At 45.3% G+C, this 19,290-nt stretch overlaps 2 protein-coding genes across 2 annotated transcripts in view; both read left to right on the forward strand.

Moving 5' to 3' along the window:
• Positions 1 to 19,290, forward strand: part of LOC144698012 (uncharacterized) — a 621,009-nt gene that overhangs the window by 163,635 nt on the left and 438,084 nt on the right. The window lies entirely within an intron of this gene.
• On the forward strand, positions 3,169 to 18,210 carry LOC144698009 (uncharacterized). The gene is given in 2 exon segments (XM_078569954.1): positions 3,169 to 5,387; positions 17,880 to 18,210. Coding segments are annotated over 2 exon segments (2,550 nt in total).

Below are 19,290 nucleotides of genomic sequence, written 5' to 3' on the forward strand. Positions count from 1 at the left end.
AGCTCAGTGCTCCTTTATGGGCTCCCTTTAAACCCTCCAAACTCCAGTTGCTTTATGGGCTTTCCCTCCGAACTCAGTGCTGCATTATGGGCACTCTCTCTCTCTCTGAACTCAGTGTTCCTTTCTGGGCTCTCTCTCTCTCTCTCTCTCTGACCTCCGCGCTGCTTTATGGACTCTCTCTCTCTCTCTCTCTCTGACCTCCGCGCTGCTTTGTGGGCTCTCCCTGGATCTGAATCCATGTCCATCTATTGCTCTGTTTCATCTCTGTTCTCCCTGCTCACCTCTCTGCCACTGTTACTTCTGCCGACTGTGTCTAAATGAGGTTTCCACTGCTGCCCATCCCCTGGCCATGTGCTGCTGTCTTACCAGCTTTATCTTCCCACAGTATCTTTCATCAGCACTATCGCCCATTTCGCTGCTGCTTCTGTGTTAGTGCTGACCATCAAATTCTGCTTCATTTTTATTCCCTGTAGTTCATTCTGTACACCTTGAAATGTTAACTCTGTTCCCTTCTCCACAGACAGATGCCTGACCTGCTGAGTATTTCCAGCATTTTCTCTTTTGATTTCAGATTTCCAGCAGCTGCAGTATTTTGCTATTATTTTATTGCAGGCGTTGCTGACAGAACCGAGTCTAGAAACACAGACGGACCAATTTAGAGCTGGTTTGTATCAGGGTGGCTGTTGGTTGCAGAAGTTGGTCCCTGGCCGCCAGCGTTGGTCCTCTTTCATCGAGTCATAGAATCAATGAATGATTACAGTACAGTTAGAGGCCATTCAGCCCATTGTGCCTGCGCTGGCTCTCTGCCAGAGCAAATCAGTTACTTCCAGCCCCATCCTTTCACTTACAAGACCAGCAAATATTGCCAACCCCCAGTTGCCTGTAAAGAAGATGATGTTGACTTTCCAGAACTGCTGCAGTCCGCAATGCTGTTAGGTAAGGAGTTAAAGGTTAGTCACCCAGTGATGATGAAGGAAGAGTGACATATGTCCAAATCAACAACAGTTTGTATTTGTATCGCGCCTTTTGTGTAGTAGAACATTCCAAAGAGTTTCACAGGAGTTTTCACAGAATCACACAGTGCAGAAGAGGCTCTTCGGCCCATTGAATCTGCACCGACACATGAGAAACATCTGACCTACCTACCTAATCCCATTTACCAGCACTTGGCCCATAGCCTTGAATGTTATGACGTGTCATGTGCTCATCCAGGTACTTTTTAAAGGATGTGAGGCAACCCTCCTCCACCACCCTCCCAGGCAGTGCATTCCAGACCGTCACCACCCTCTGGGTAAAAAAGTTTTTCCTCACATCCCTCCTAAACCACCTGCCCCTCACCTTGAACTTATGCCCCCTTGTGACTGACCCTTCAACTAAGGGGAACAGCTGCTCCCTATCCACCCTGTCCATGCCCCTCATAATCTTGTACACCTCGATCAGGTTGCCCCTTCAGTCTTCTCTGCTCCAATGAAAACAACCCAAGTCTATCCAATCTCTCCTCATAACTTAAATATTTCATCCCAGGCAACATCCTGGTGAACCTCCTCTGCACCCCCTCCAGTGCAATCACATCCTTCCTAAAATGTGGTGACCAGAACTGCACACAGTTCTCCAGCTATGCCTCACCAAGGTTCTATACAACTCCAACATGACCTCCCTACTTTTGTAATCTATGCTTCGATTGATAAAGGCAAGTGTCCCATATGCCTTTTTCACCACCATACTAACATGCCCCTCTGCCTTCAGAGATCTATGGACACACACGCCAAGGTCCCTTTGTTCCTCAGAACTTCCTAGTGTCATGCCGTAAATTGAATAATTCCTTGACAAAATACTCCTTCCAAACTGCATCACCTCACACTTTTCAGGGTTAAATTCCATCTGCCATTTATCTGCCCATTCTGTCTATATCTTCCTGTAGCCCAAGACACTCAACCTCACTGTTAACCACCCAGACAATCTTTGTGTAATCCGCAAACTTACTAATCGTACCCCCCATATAGTCATCTATGTCATTTATATAAATGAAGAATAATAGGGGACCCAGCACAGATCCCTGTGGTATGCCACTGGACACTGGCTTCCAGTCACTAAACCATCCTTCTATCATCACCCTCTGTCTCCTACAAATAAGCCAATCTTGAATCCACCTTATCAAATTACCCTGTATCCCATGCCCATTTGCCTTCTTTATAAGTTTTATGAAGAAACATTTGACACTGACCTACATGAAGAGACATCAGGGCTGATGAACAAACTCTTGGTGAATGTGGTAGATTTTAAGGAATATCTTCAAGCAGGAAAGTGAGGTGGTGAACTTTAGGGAGGAAATTCCAGAGCTTATGGCCTTGGCAGCTGAACAGGGAGGCACCAAAGTGGAACAGTTAAAATCAGGAATGACTGGAGGCCAGAACGAGTGGAGTACAGAAACCTCGCAGGGTTGTGAGGCTGGGGGAGATTAACGAGATGGGGCAGGTGACACCATGGAGGGATTTGAAAACAAGGATGAGATTTTGAAAATTTAATTGCTTCTTAACGAGAAACCTTTGTAGGTCGGTGAGCACAGGGGTGATTGGTGAACAAGACTTGGTGCGATTAAGCACACAGGCAGCAGAGTTTTGGATGACCTCAAGATCACAGGGAGGTTGAATATGGGAGGTTGGCTGGAAGTGTGTTAGGATAGTTAAGTCTAGAGGTAAAGAAGGAATGGATGAGAGTTTCAGAAGCAGATGAGCTGAGACTGGGGTGGAGTCGGACAATGTTACTGAGGTGGAAATAGGCGGTCTTGGTGATGATGTGGATATGTGGTTGGAAGCTCATCTTGGGGTGAAATATTTCACCATGGTTGTGAACAGTCTGGTTCAGTCTCAGACAGTTGTCAGGGAGATGGATGGAGTCAGTGACGAGGAAGTGGAGTTTGCAGCAGGGACTGAAGACAATAACAATCCAGCAGTTTTCATGGTCACTTTTTCCTCGTGCCGGCCCCACAAATTCCCAGATTCATTCAGCTCAATTTCACAACCTGCCTTTGTGTTTTTGTGGGTTCTCTCTCACTCCCTTTTTTTCTGTTTTAAATCAATTTAACAGAGGATTAGAAGTGGAGGATTTGCAATCGGGAAACTGAAACCAAACATCACATCAGGATCTGACGGAGTCGCCCGATTAAACATGGAAGGAACAAGCACCGTTCACAATGGGGATAAACTGTACACATGTTCAGTATGTGGACGAGGCTTCAGCCGATCATCTGGCCTGTCAAAACACAAGTGCAGTCACACTAGGGGGAAACTGTTCACCTGTTCTGAGTGTGGGAAGGGATTCTCTCAGTCATCCACCCTACTCATACACCAGCGAATTCACACTGGGGAGAGGCCATTTACCTGCCCTCTGTGTGGGAAAGGATTCATTAATTCAACCAACCTACTGACACACCAACGAGTTCACACTGGGGAGAGGCCATTCACCTGCTCAGAGTGTGGGAAGGGATTCATTAATTCAACCAACCTGCTGAGACACCAAACAGTTCACACGGGGGAGAGACCGTTCACCTGCTCTGAGTGTGGGAAGGGATTCACTCAATTATCCCACCTACTGAGACACCAGCAGGTTCACATTGGGGACAGGCCATTCACCTGCTCTGAGTGTGGGAAGGGATTCACTCAATTATCCCACTTGCTGAGACACCATCGAGTTCACACTGGGGAGAAACCATTCAGCTGCTCAGAGTGTGAGAAGGTATTTACTCAGTCAAATGACCTTCTGAGACACCAGCGTGTTCACACTAGCGAGAGACCATTCCTCTGCTCTGAGTGTGGGGTTGGATTCACTCAGTCATCCACTCTGCTGAGACACCAGCGAGTTCACACTGGGGACAGGCCATTCATCTGCTCTGTGTGTGGGAAGGGATTCACTCAGTCATGCAATTTATTGGATCACCAACGAGTTCACACTGGGGAGAGGCCTTTCAGCTGCTCTGAGTGTGGGAAGGGATTCACTCAGGCATCCAGCCGGCAGAGACACCGACGAGTGCACACTGAGAAAGGTCTGTTCCCCTGCGCTGAGGCTGGGGAGGGATTCACTCAGGCGTCCAACACACGGAGACATCAGCAAATTCACACTGAGGAAAGACCATTCACCTGCTCCGAGCCTGGGGAGGGATTCACTCAGGGATCCAACCCACACAGACACCAGGAAGATGACACTGAGGAAACTCCATTCACCTGCCCTGAGGCTGGGGAGGGATTCACCCAGTCACCCAACCCACACAGACACCAGGAAGATGACACTGAGGAAACTCCATTCACCTGCCCTGAGGCTGGGGAAGGATTCACTCAGGGATCCAATCCACAGAGACACCAGGAAGATGACACTGAGGAAAGTCTATTCACCTGCTCTGAGCCAGGGGAGGGATTCACTCAGCAACCCAACCCACACAGACACCAGGAAGATGACACTGAGAAAAGTCCATTCACCTGCCCAGAGGCTGGGGAGGGATTCACTCAGGGATCCAACCCACAAAGACACCAGGAAGATGACACTGAGGAAACTCCATTCACCTGCCCTGAGGCTAGGGAGGGATTCACTCAGCAACCCAACCCACAGAGACACCAGGAAGATGACACTGAGAAAAGTCCATTCACCTGCCCAGAGGCTGGGGAGGGATTCACTCAGGGATCCAACCCACAGAGACACCAGGAAGTTCACTCTGAGGAAACTCCATTCACCTGCTCCGAGCCTGGGGAGGGATTCACTCAGGGATCCAACTCACACAGACACCAGCGAGTGCACATTGGCAAGCAGCCATTCACCTGCTCTGAGTATGGAAAGGGATTCACTGAGTTACCAAATCTGCTGACACACCAGCGAGTTCACACCGGGGAGAGGCCGTTCACCTGCACTGAGTGTGAAAAGGGATTTATTAGTTCAACCAACTTTCTGAGGCATCAGCGAGTTCACACTGGGGAGAGGCCATTCGCCTGCTCTGAGTGTAGGAAGGCGTTCACTCAGTCATCCCACCTGATGAGACATCAGCGAGTTCACACAGGGAAGAAGTTGTTCACCTGCTCTGAGTGTGGGAAGGGATTCACTCAGTCATCACACCTGATGAGACACCAGCGAGTTCACACTGGAGAGAGGCCATTCAGCTGCTCCAAGTGTGGGAAGAGATTCACTCAGTCATCCACCCTGATGAGACATGGGCGCACTCACACTGGAGAGAGACCATTTACCTGCTCTGAGTGCGGTGTTAGATTCACTCAGTCATCCGCCCTGCAGAGACACCAGCGAGTTCACACTGGCGAACGGCCATTCACCTGCTCTGAGTGTGGGAAGGGATTCACTCAGTCAAGCAATTTATTGGATCACCAGCGAATTCACACTGGGGAGAGGCCATTTATCTGCTCCATCTGTGGGAAGGGATTTTCTCATTCATCCAGCCGGCAGAGACACCAGCGAATTCACACAGAGGAAAGTCCGTTCACCTGCACCGAGTCTGGGGAGGAATTCACTCAGTCATCCAACCCACAGACACAACAATGAGTTCACACAGTGGAGAGCTTGTACAGCTGCTCCCAGAGAGGGAAGAGATGTCCTCAGTCACCCAACCTGTTTCAGACACAACCATGAGTTCGCTTTTGGGCAAGGCTTTTTAAATGCCCAGTTTCTAGGAAGTGCTATATAAATTCCAGGGATCTGACGTTCCATTTACATGTTCACACTGATGAGAGACCATTCAGGTGCTCTCACTGCAGGACTGTGTCCAGGATATTATCTCATGTCATTGTACAGTTCACAATGGGGAGAGGCCATTCACCTCCCCGAATGTGGGAAGGGATCTGTTTATTTATCCCATCTGCTGGAGCACCAACGAGTTTATAAGTATCTACAGTGATGAGATTTTGCTGTTAATCACATCCAAGACTGAACATGTTCATTGGAGGCTGTTTCTGCTGATGTTAATAAACTCCAGCTCAATTGAAGTGGTTAATATTGTGGATTAAAGTCAAATAAATCAGCTTTGTGTTAAACACACAGTTTGTCAAGTCTTTTTAATATCTCCAACACAAGTTAGTTCCTTTTGATGGACTCCTCCTCACCCCTGTCTCCTCCATCCTCATTTCCAACAAGTGTGAAGAGCTCATGGAGCTTCTTTGTCACTAAGATTGAGACAATCTGATCAGCTGCCTCTGCTTCATCCCGACACTATTATATTTTCAAGAGAAAGTACCTCTGAACGTCCCTCTTGTCTGAGCCCTGAACCCACATCTTCCTCCCGTTTCTCTCCCATCTCCCCTCATGCCCTCTCAGTGCTCATCTTGCCAATGAGACCCACCACATGCTCATGAAGGGATGAATGGCCTCCCTCTGTGCTAAAACAATCTGTCATTGACCCTGTTACTGCTAAATTGCTGCTCACCCAAGTTCCCCTTGTAAGTTGCCATAGTTATGTCTCTTCAGGTGTTCTCTTGCATACTTTTAAATCTTTAAACTATAAAGCTAGGGGAATAATTGTGCTTTGGTCTGTCACAGACTTATTATGAATATATAAACGTACGAGTTGGTGGCATAGTTGTATTGTGACTGATCAGTTTTCCAGAGACCCAGGGTAATGCTTTGGGGACCCAGCAGATCCCACCATGGTGGCAGATGGTGAAATTTGAATTCAGTAAAAACCTGGAATTAAAAGTCTGATGATGATCATGAAACCGTTGCCGATTGTCATAAAAACCCATCTGGTTCATTAATGTCCTTTATGGAAGGAAATCTGCTGGTCTTGCCTGGTCTGGCCTACAAGTGACTCCAGGCCCACAGCAGTGTGGTTGACCCTTAAATGCCCTCTGAACAAGGGCAATTAGGGATGGGAAATAAATGCTGGCCTAGCCAGTGATGCCCACACCCCATGATCGAATGAAAAAAGGAATTAGGAGTAGAAGTAGGCCATTCTGCCCCTCAATCCTGCTCCACCATTCAATAAGATCATGGCTGATCTGCTTGTGTTTTGAATTCCACATTCCCATCTAACCTCCGAAAATCTTTGATTCCCTTGCCTAATGAGCATCTATCTACCTCTGCCTTAAAAAATATTAAATGACCCCGCCTCCATCGCCTTCTGAGGCAGAGAGTTGCAAAGTTGTACAACCCTCTGAGGCAAAATAAAAATCTCCTCATCTCCAAACCCCTAGTTCTGAACTCCCCCACAAGAGTAAACACCCTTTCCTTATCCACCTTGTCAAGGCAATTTAGGATCTTATATACTTCAATCAAGCCACCGTCATTCCTCTAAACTCCAGTAGAAATAAGCCCAGTCTATCTAACCTTCCCATTATAAGACAACTCGTGAATCCCAGGTGGCAATCCAGTAAACCTCCTCTTAACCACCTCCAATGCATTTATATCCTTCCTTAAATAAGAAGACCAAAACTGCACACAGTATTCACAATATTTGAGATGCGGTCTCACCAATGTCCTCGAAAACTGAAGCATAACATCCTCACTTCTATGTTCAATTCCTCTTGTAATAAAGGATAGTGTTCCATTAGCCTAGTTGATTGCTTGCTGTACCTGCATACTAATGTTTAGTGACTTATGCACAAGAACACCTAGATCCCTCTGGACCTGGGAATTTTGCAGTTGTTCTCAGTTTAAGTAGTATTCTGCTTTTTGTTCTTCCTGCCAAAGTGAACAACTTCACATTTTCCCATATTGCCCTCCATCTGCCATATTTTTACCTACTCAGTCAACCTATCAATATTCATCTGCAAACTCCTTTTGTCTTCTTCACAACATACTTTCCTACCTATGTTTGTGTCCTCTGTAAATTTAGCTACCATGCCATCGCTCCCCTCATCTAAGTCATTGATGTAAATTGTAAAAAGTTGAATCCCAAGCACAGACCCCTGCGGGACTCCACTCGTCACATCCTGCCAATCAGAAAAAGACCCACTTATGCATACACTCTGTTTTCTGCCAGCCAGACAAACTTCTTTACAGGCTAATATGTTACCCCCTACACCATGAGGTTTTATTTTTCACAATAACCTTTGATGTGGCACCTTATCAAATGCTTTCTGAAAATCCAAGTACAGTACGTTTACACATAACCTTCTATCCACTGCACATACCACTCCTTCAAAGAACTCTAATCAATTGGTTAAATATGATTTCCCTTTCATAATACCATACTGACTCTTCCTGATTACCTTGAACTTTTCTAAGTGCCCAGCTATAACCTCTCTAATGATCGATGTTAACACCTTCCCCATGATTGACATCAAGCTAACTGGCCTGTGGTTCGCTGTTTTCTGCCCCCTCCCTGCTTGAATAGAGGGGTTATATTTGCTCCTTTCCAGTCTGATGGAGCCATGCCAGAATCTAGGGTATTTGGAAAATTTAACACCAACGCTAAACTACAACCTCATTTAGCCACCTCCTTTAAGATCCTAGGATGAAGTCATCAGGACCCGGAGACTTGTCAGCCCAGAGCTCCATCAGTTTGCTCAGTACTGTTTCTCTAGTGATTGTAATTTCACCACGTTCCCCTCTCCCCTCAACCTCCCGATTTACAGCTATTCCTGGAATGTTTTTATATCCTCTATAGTGAAGTTATAAGCCAAATATTTGTTAATTTCACCTGCCATTTCCATAGTATCTACAATTATGTCCTCATTCTCACTCTCTAGAGGATCAACACTCACTTTACCTACTCTTTCCCTGTTTAAATACCTATAGAAACTTTTGCTATCAGTTTTTAAAAAAATTCTAGCTAGGTTTCTCACGGGACGAATGGGAGGAGTTGCAATTTATGCACGAGAACACGTAGATCCCTCTACAGCGAGGAATTCTGCAGTCGTTCTCTAATCCCTATGCTGACATCCTGTCCATTCACCCTCACTTCCCCAGATCCCGATAAAGAGTAACTCTCGTGGCGGCCGGATAACCCACAATCCCGTGCGCCTCAGAAACCGCGTTTCTAGTCAGAATCACATTTCTATTTGTGGGATCATGTTGTGCATAATTTGAATACTGCATTTCCTACATTACAACAGAGCCTACACTTCAAAACAACTTCATTGGCTGTAAATCCCTTTGGGACATCCTGAAGTCGTGAAAGACGCTTTATAGATACCCAAATCTGCCCTTAACAAAGGAGAAAAGGTCCAAACATGGAACAGTCAGTAACAGGACATCAATCAGTTTCCAATTATCTAAGAGAAATCATGGACTCGAGCACTGCGTGTTTGACACAAAGCTGATTTATTTAAACTTCATCCAGAATATTAAACTCCAGCCCATTTACAGGCATTAGTAACATCAACTGAAAGAAACTCCAACTGTCAGAGTGAATATGGTTCAGTCCTGGATGTAATTGACAGCAGAATCCAACCCCTGCAATCACTTGTCAACTCGTTGGTGTCTCAGCAGGTGAGACGAATGAGTGAATCTCTTCCCATACACGAATCAGCTGAATGGCCTCTTTCCAGTGTGAGTTCTCTGGTGTTTCAGCAAGTTAGATGACTGAGTGAATCTCTTTCCACATTCGGAGCAGGTGAACGTTCTCTCCCCAGTGTGACAGCGCTGATATATCAGCAGGGTGGATGAACGAGTGAATCCCTTCCCACACTTGTAGCAGGTGAATGGGCTCTCTCCAGTGTGAACTCGCTGGTGTGTCAGCAGATGGTATAACTGAGAGTGTACGTTTCCATTGTCATAGCAGGTGAATGGTCTCTCCTTGGTGTGAGTTATCTGATGTTTCTGTAGGTTGGATGACTGAGTGAATCCGTTCCCACACATGGAACAGATGAACGGTCTCTCCCCAGTGTGACAACGTCGATGGATGTGTAACTGAATCCTTTCCCACAGTCCCCAAATTTCAATGGTTTCCCCATGTGGTGGGTGTCCCTGTGTCTCTCCAGGTTGGATGATCAGTTGAATCCTTGTCCACATACAGAACTCATGTGCACCTTTTCCCAGCTGTGAATGATGAGATGTTTTATTCAGATGGTGTAACAGGTTAAAGCTCTTTCCACAGGCAGTTCACTAGGACACTCTCACTCGAGTGTGTGTGTCTCGGTGCTTTTCCAGTCACCCTGATGTTTGAAATCTTTTCCCAGAGACAGAAGAGACAAACATTTCTCCTTCCAGATTCAAATGCCAATTATATTCGGGTCCTGATAAATCGAGTGGCTGTCAGATCTCGATGTGATGTTTTGATTTGAGTTTCCCGTCTGTAAATCCTCCCTTCAAAAATCCTGTATAAAGAGTTTACAAAAGCCATCACTGTAAATACAGGAAATAAATTCAGAACAGAAAATTCTAGTTTCTTTGAGATATTGTTTTCCCTCTCATTCTCCCAATAATGTGGCCAATCAAACTGAAAGAAGCCCAAATCAGCAACAAATTCTCAACAAAAGCAAAGGGAACTTTCCTAACTAAACCAGAATGTTTTTTCCAGTGTCTATGAGACACTCTGTACCCTGAGGTGCCCACTGGATGTGGGAGGTATCGAATGTATCGGTGGACACTGCAAGTTCCCTCACCGGGGACACCCGGGCATGGACAGGACCACGGAAGAGAGGTTGGCAGCCAGTGTGACCACCCCCATGTGTGTCAGCCATCCTGGATCGACAAATTCCTGTTTTAACCAGATCCATGAACAGTTGGAGGAGAAGACTCTCTGACTTATCCATTCCACTCCACACTGGGCAGCCAAAGATTAAGAGCATGGGGCTGAAGTGTAACAAAAGGTTGAGAATGATCCCCTTCAGGCAACCTCTCCCCTTAATATATACATGGCTCATCGACTCCTCTCGGCTGCAAACATCACCTGCAGCCTGCGAATGGGTGAAGCTGCTTAAAAACCTGTTGTTCAATTGTAGGATTCGCCCGAGCACTGGGACCAGATTGGGAACAGGGACGGTGAAGCCCCGCCCCCTTCGCGTCACCAAGATGACCGCACATGAGCTCTAATCCCTGCTGGTGGCCGCAGTTAAACTGGGTCTGGACCCGGGGAAAAGACCCGGAGCTAAAAACCCAGGTTGCAGGTCTATATTCGGGGTTCTAGACCTTCACGGAATGTTTAGAAACCCTCCCAGTCCAACCGTCGCCTCCATCCCTCCCCATCCTCAGTGGCTGTAAATGTTACCGAGGAGCTTCTCTCCCCATCGCCGTCACTGACATTGCGCATGCTCAAACTCTAGCCTGCACAACACACATTGGTGTGGATAGGGGACATTCACTATCGCCTGGGATTCTGGGTATTCACACCGCCATTGAATATCCCATTGGTAAATTGTCATTTTTAGCTACGATGTGGAGGTTGGGGCAGTGAGACACTTAATTCAATTAGCAAACAAATTATACAGAAACGTAAATGTATAGAAAATCCATTATCCAACAGAAAGAAGGGGAGTGGCAATTGTCCATCTAAGTATCGTAACTAGATACTTAATGAGGGGAAAATCATTCTCTGTATCTTTATCGAACATTGACATGCAAAGAGGGAAAGGAATGATCCTTAAACACATTGTCTATTTGATACAGAACTGTCTGAAACTCATTATAGAAGCTCCATGAAACCAAAATAGTGACAAACATTAAACTGTTGAAAAAGAATTTGTCAGCTGGTGGAATCTAAATTCAATGAATAAATCTTGAATTGAAAGCTGGTCTCAGTAAGGGTGACCATGAAACCATTGTTGATTTTTGCAAAAACGCACCTGGCTCACGAATATCCTTAAGGGAAGGAAATCTATCATCCTTACCTAGTCTGGCCTACATGTGACTCCAGAACTACAGAAATGTGGTTGACCCTTAATCGCACTCTGAAAAGGTATGGCAAGCCACTTGCTTCAAGGGCAGTTGAGGATGGGAAACAAATGCTGGTCTTGTCAGCGCTACACACATCCCATGAATCTTATCTCCCTGGAAAAGGAAATGGAATGGAAGGAAAACAATCCCAACTCCACATAACCTAACTGAAGTTCCTCATCTCTCGTGAACATTTTCTGATCCCTAAAGTGAGGTGCTCAGAATTGGACACAATACTGCAGTTGGGGCCAAGCCAGTGTTTTATTCAGGTTTATTCTAACTTGGTTGTTTTTGTATTTTATTCCCCTATTCTTAAAGCGCAGGATTCCACGTGCTATATTCACTGATTTCTCAGTCTGCCCTGCCATCTTCAATGATTTGTGCACATATAGCTCCAGGTTCCTCTGCTCCTACACCCTTTAACAATTGTATCATTTGTTTTTTATTGTCTCTCCTCGTTCTACCTACCAAAATAAATCACTTCACACCCCTCTAAGTTAACTTTTATCAGCCACCTGTCTGCCCATTCCTTCATCTTTTCTATGTCCTCTTGAAGTTTCTCACTACCCTCCTCACTGGAAACACAAGTTGAAAATTTGGTTTCGTTTTCAAATTTTGAAATTTTGCCCTGCACACACAAGCCAAGGTCATTAACATATATCAAGAAATCAGCGGTCTTAACACTGACTCCTTGTGATCCCACTGCATACTTTTCCTCAATCTGAAAAACAACCGCTCACCATGCGTTTTGTTTCCTCTCACGCAGCCAATGCTGCCTCTGCCCAATGGACTTTAACTTTGCTGACAAGCCTGTTACTTGTCGCTGTATCAAACGCCTTTTAGAAGTTCATGTGCACTCAACCATGTTACCCTCATCAACATTCTCTGTTGCCTTATCAAAAAACACAAGCAATTTAGTTCAACGCGATTTATCCTGAACAAATCCATGCTGACATTAATTAACCCACAATTGTAGAAGTGGCTTAATTTTGACCTGAATTCCAGCTTCTAAATGCTTTCCATGTAGAGGTTAAACTGACTGGTTTGTCGGTGCTGGGCTGATCCTTCCATTTATGATTTGTACGGAATTAATATTAGTGCCAGGAAGTGTGAAGGAAACGAGATAAGTGCTGAAATTGCATCTGAATTTAAAGACATTGATAACTGATAAACAGCTCAATAATTAATCAGATTTCAAGGCATAACGTAGAGATAACAAATTAATTTATGAATAAATGATTTGAATTATTAATAATGTCAGGCAGAGTGCTTGGAATGGAAAAACGAACAATACTGCGATACTTAAAATCTGAAATGAAAACAGTAAAAACTGGATACACTAGTCAGGCCTGGAATAATCTGTGGAGAGAAAAACAATTAAAGTTTCAGGTCTGTAACCCAGTGAAAAGGGGGAGGTAGAAGAAGGAAAGGTCTATGAAAGGTACAGGGTGGGAGAGATTAGCTGACAAAAGGTTTCATGACGTAACATCAAAAGGAGTGGTAATGGGGCCATTAAAAACACAAAAGCTGTTTCTAGATTAGGTGTGAATGGCACGATAACAACAGTCTGAATGCAATGTGAAGAAAATGAGAGAAATCAGAAAGGAAAACAAGGACTCAAAGAAACAAAAAACAAACGAGGGCAAAGAAAGTTTTGATTCCCGAAGTCTGTAAAGTGTCTCCCTTTGACGTGCTAATGAACTGTTACATTTCTATATATTCTCAGTTCAGATGAAAGGTCACAGTTGTCATGTTAACTCTGTTTCTCTCTCCACAGATTAACGACTGACCTGCTGAGGAATTCCAGCATTTTCAGTTTCATGTCGGGATTGTAGACTGTGGGGGGTGGAAAGATAGAGATTGTCCCAAATTAATTTGCCACATCGACAACAGAAGTCTCGGTCTCATTGGAGTATTTCAGCCTCATTGGAGTTTCCTGGTTTTTGGGTCTGGGCAATAAAGTTCATTGTTTTATATTCGGGTCGGACGGCGGGATAATGTTCACTGTTTTATATTCGGGTCTGGGGGATAATGTTCACTGTTTTATAATTAGGTCTCCGGGGATAAAGTTCATTGTTTTATATTCGGGTCTGGGGATAATGTTCACTGTTTTATATTCGGGTCTGGGGGATAATTTTCACTGTTTAATATTCGGGTCTGGGGGATAATGTTCACTGTTTTATATTCGGGTTTGGAGGATAATGTTCACTGTTTTATATTCGGGTCTGGGGGATAATGTTCACTGTTTTATATTCGGGTCTGGGGTATAATGTTCACTGTTTTATATTTAGGTCTGGGGGATAATGTTTACTGTTTTATATTCGGGTCTGGGCATAATGTTCACTGTTTTATACTTGGGTCTGGGGGATAATGTTCACTGTTTTATATTCGGGTCTGGGGGATAATGTTCTCTGTTTTATATTCGTGTCTGGGGGATAATGTTCACTGTTTTATATTCGAGTCTGCGGGGATAATATTCACTGTTTTATATTCGGGTCTGTGGGGATAATGTTTACTGTTTTACATACTGGTCTAGTGCGGATTAAAATGAGGAGCTGCTTCAGCTGAGGACAAAAACTGCATTTTATGTTCTGCATTTAAACAAAATAATCTATCCTGTTGTGAGGGACAAAAATTTTTAGTTTTGCTGGATTCAGTTAAGGCGAGTCTGAAGCTAAATCCTGCAATTCTGTAAATTCAAACTGTAACCAGGCAAGCAGAAAGCTGCTGATGGTTAAAGGGGCCGGGGTGGTGGTGGGGGGAGGTGTCCGGAGGACGTCTGACACACACTGCACAGGATGAGCAAGGGAAAGGGGAGGAATTTCTTGGTTAAACAGGGACCCAGGGACAAAAGCAGAAAGTGGGAATCACTTTGAATGGAGCAGCGGGATAGAGACAAATCAGAGAGTCATAGAATGGTTGCAGCAAAGAAGGAGGCAGTTCAGCCCGTTGTGTTTGTGTTAGCCCCCTGAAGGGACAATTTACCTAATGCCACGTCCCTGCCTTTGCCCCATAGCCCTGCAATTAACAAGTCTTACACAAGACTTCTATGAAACAAGATGTTTACGCGAAGTGGTAGCAGAAAAAAAGAAAAGCAACTTGTTTACAGAGTGAATAGTGAGTGGGGTACAGCATAATGTACCTGTGCAGGTCAGTGAGGATCCCCAAGTTCCATCAGCCGTCTGCATGCAGTGTGTAGAGGGCCCTGGGGGAGGGGAGAATGGAACCAATTGGGACACAGCAGGAGGTCACCCCTCCCCCACTGTCCTGGTCACACCAACGACTCACTTTGGACAGTCCCACACCTGGGCCGGGCGGGGTCAAGATGCAGGAAGCTGCAAGTTGGGAGGTTGAGCTGTGAACTGGGCGGAGTTGGGGGGTTTGAGTGACAGGTCTGGGGCTATATCAGAGCAGGCACAGTCACTGCTCCCCCTTTCCTCGTGGATGTTTCACTGGAGTCGTGTTGGTGAGTGTTTCCAAACTCTGTCTCACTATCCCGGGAATGAAGGTGGATTGGAGATTGCTGTGAATGTTAGATTATATTTTTTCTCCTCAATCTTCCCGCTTCTGCCACTCCCGGTTTCAGGCTGCAGGTTCCGGTGACTCTGGGTGCGGGACGGTTGTTAGTCCCGGCCCTGGTGTGGGTGCGCAAGCGCAGATGCGCGGCTCATTGTACTATAATAATGGCAGGTGATCGTACCCAGGATGCTCCACGAGGCAGAATACGGTCTATCTCCTTCAGTAGGGACCCAACCCGCCCTCATTCCACTATCTTGAAATTATTTTTTCAACTTATCCGTAGAGTCTGCGAGTCTGTTCGTCCTCCTGTATTTTGCTGCAGTTCTTCACCTCCTTGACTCTCACGGCGGCATAGTTGCCACCTGCCGAATGTGGCAGCCGACCTTCGATCAGGAAATTAACAACTTTTAGATAGAGCGGTTTCCGGAGCGCATAGCATTGTGGGAACGTTGCCCGCCATTAGTCCATGGCAGTCGCCGCGAATTTTCGTGGAGTCTGAAGACAGGTCAGCGACCTGGGCCCCAACTTATGTTTCGTAATCGGCTCATGCTGTCTGACCTGTTGGATATAAAACACTTTATCTCAAGGGAGGTAGATCCTGGGGGAGATCAGATTGACAAACGGACACTGTCCATTCAATTTAAGAGCGTTCTTTTAGTCACAAGTATTTCCACGGTGCACTTTTATCGGAGATTTTTTTGTTAACTCCATTCTTGGTATTTGGGTGTCACCAACAAGACCAGCAGATATTGTCAATCCCCAATTGTCTGTTGGTCAGGTGTTGGTGGGCCTTCTTCCTGAACTGCTGCAGTCACTCTGGTGAAGGTGCTCCCACAATGCTGTTTGGTAAGGAGTTACAGGATTTTCACTGAGCGATGATAAATGGTCAAGTCAACAACAACAAGTTGCATTTATGTAGCACACTGATTAGAATAAAACGTTCCAAAGTATTTCGCTGGAATATTATACTGGAATATTTAACACTGAAGCACATGAGGAGATATCAGGGCAAATGATCAATAGCCTTATCAAAGAGGTAGGATTTTAAGAGAGCCTTAAAGGATGAGAGAGAGAAGCAGAGATGTCTAAGTAGGGAATTACAGAGCTTATGGCCCGGGCAGCTGAAGGTTCGGTCACCAATGGTGAGTCAATTAAAATCAGGAATGCTCAACAGGCCTGAATTAGGTGAGCCCAGATATTTGGGGGGGATGTAGATGGGAGGATATTATAGCGATAGTGAGGGACGAGACCATTGAAGGATTTGAAAACAAGGATGAGAATTTGAACATTGAGGTGCCGCTTAGTGGGGCACCTATGTAGCACAATAAGCACAGAGGTGTTGGATGATCGAGACTTACTGCGAGTAAAGGCACGGGACGCAGAGTTTTAAGTGACCCCCATCGTTTCTGTGGCAGGCTCGGAATGGTCCAGTTTGATGGTAACTGAATTGATGACTTTCAGCAGCAGATGAGCTGAGGCAGGAGTGAAGTTACTGAGGTGGAAAGAGATGGTATTCATGATACATAGTCAGAAGCTTAGCTTGGGGTGAAAATATGACACCAAGATTGTGAACAGTCTGGTTCAGCCTCGTAAGTTGCAAGAGAGATGGATGGTATTGTTAGTTAGGGAGTGGAGTTCGTAGCAGGGACTGAAGACAATGACTTCAGTCTTCCCAGTATTTAAATGGAGGAAATTCCTGTTCATCCAATACTGGATGTCAGACAAGCCAGGACAATGTGTGACTTGGAGGTGATTCACATGTTACGCTGGTCCTTCTAGGGTGTGGAGGATGAGGGATTGGGATCTGCCAAAGTTCTGGTAGAGTTGAGTGGGCCCAGACTGGGTGGAAGGTTCCCTTCCCAGAAGGACATTAGTGAACCAGTTGGGTATTTGTGACAATGCAGCAGCTTTCATGGTCACTTTTTCCTAGTGCCGGTCCCACACATTCAGCTCAATTTCACAACCTGCCTTTGTGTTTTTGTGGGTTCTCTCTCACTCCCTTTTGCCTGTTTTAAACTATTTTCACAGAGTTTGCAGTCTGGAATCTCAAACCCAACATAACATCAGGATCTGATGGTGTCGCCCAATTTATCGTAACCCACATATCATCGGATTTTAAATATGGAAGTTAAGAGCCTTGTTCACAGTGGGGAGAAACCGTACACGTGCTCTGTGTATGGACAAGGCTTCAGCCAATCAAATGCCCTGTCGAACCACGGCCACAGTCACACTGGAGAGAATCCATGGAAATGTGGGGACTGTGGGAAGGGATTCAATTACCCATCCCAGCTGGAAATTCATCAGTGTACAAGCACTGGAGAGAGGTCACTCACATGTTCTGATTCATACAACCAGCTGAGACACCAGCGAGTTCACACTGGGGAGAGGCCATTCACCTGCTCCGAGTGTGGGAAGGGATTCACTCAGTCAACCAGCCTGCTGAGACACCAGCAAGTTCACACTGGGGAGAGACCATTTACCTGCTCTGTGTGTAAAAAGAGATTTACTTATTCATTCTCCCCACTGAAGCATCAGCGAGTTCACACTGGGGAAAGACCGTTTACCTGCATTGTGTGTATAAAGGGATTTTCTAATTCATCCAACTGACTGAGACACCAGCGAGTTCACACTGGGGAGAGACCATTTACCTGTTCTGATTGTGGGAAGGGATTCAATCAGTCATTCTATCTACTTAGACACCAGCGGTTTCATACTGGGGAGAGACCATTTACCTGTTCCGAGTGTGGGAAGGGATTCACTCAGTCATTCCATCTTTTACAACACCAGCGAGTTCACACCAGGGAAAGACCATTCACCTGCTCCGAGTGTGGGAAGGGATTCGTACGCTTATCAAGTCTACTGAGACACCAGCGAGTTCACAAGTAACTGCTCTTGTTGGATTTAGTTGCCAATGATATTTTTGTCCGAAGCATATTCATTGAAGTGTGTTTCTGCTGATGTTAATAAACTCCAAATAAATCAGTTTTGCGTTGAACACAGTGTGTTGAGTCGTTTTGATATTTCTAACACATTCAATTCAATTTTTATTTTTATCGAATATTATCAATTTTTACTGCATCACTGATTTGGTTTGGCGCTGAAGGAGGCTATTTGGACCATCGTGTCTGCACTGGCTCTCCAAATGAGCAACTCACCCAGTCCTATTCTTCTGCCTTTTCACCATAAACCTGTACATTTTTCCTTTTCAGATAACAGCCTAATTTCCTCCTGAATGCTTCAATTGGACCTGCCTCTACCACACTCCCACACAAAGCATACCAGACCCTGCGTGAAAAGCTTTTCCTCATATCATTGTTGATTCTTTTACAGATCACTTTAAAACTGTTCTCAGTCCTTTGATCGGTGGAAACAGTGTCTCCTTATCTGCTCTGTCCAGCCCCCACTTGAAAACATCTATCAAATCTCCTCTAAACTTTATTCTCTCTAATGAAATCAGTCCTGATTTCTCCAATTCACTTTCCTAAGCACTGTTCTTCCTCCCAGGAGCCAGGCTTGCGAATCTTTACAGTGCCCTCTCCAATGCATTCACATCCTTCCTGAAGTGCGGTGCCCAGAAATGGATGCAATAAACCACCTGAGGCCAAACTAGTGACTTATACAAATTCAACATAACCTCCTTGCTCTTGTACTCTATGCCCCTATGAGTAAATCCCAGGATACTGTATATTTTAAAAACACCCTCTCAATGACTCTCCTGCCACTTGCAATGACTTATGGGCATATACACCCAGGTTCCTTTCTCCTTCAACCCGTTTAGAGTTGTGCCTCTTAATTTATGTTGCCTTTCATGTTCTTTCTACCAAGATGTATCACCTCACATTTCTCTGCATTGAACTTCATCTTCCACACGATTGCCCTATTCCACCAACTTGTCTATTACTTTTTGAAGTTCTACACTGTCCTCATCACTGTTCTCAATGCTTCCACGTTTTGCATCTTCTGAAA

Source organism: Cetorhinus maximus, chromosome 23, assembly GCF_964194155.1.
Source record: "Cetorhinus maximus chromosome 23, sCetMax3.hap1.1, whole genome shotgun sequence".
Classification (NCBI taxonomy): domain Eukaryota; kingdom Metazoa; phylum Chordata; class Chondrichthyes; order Lamniformes; family Cetorhinidae; genus Cetorhinus; species Cetorhinus maximus.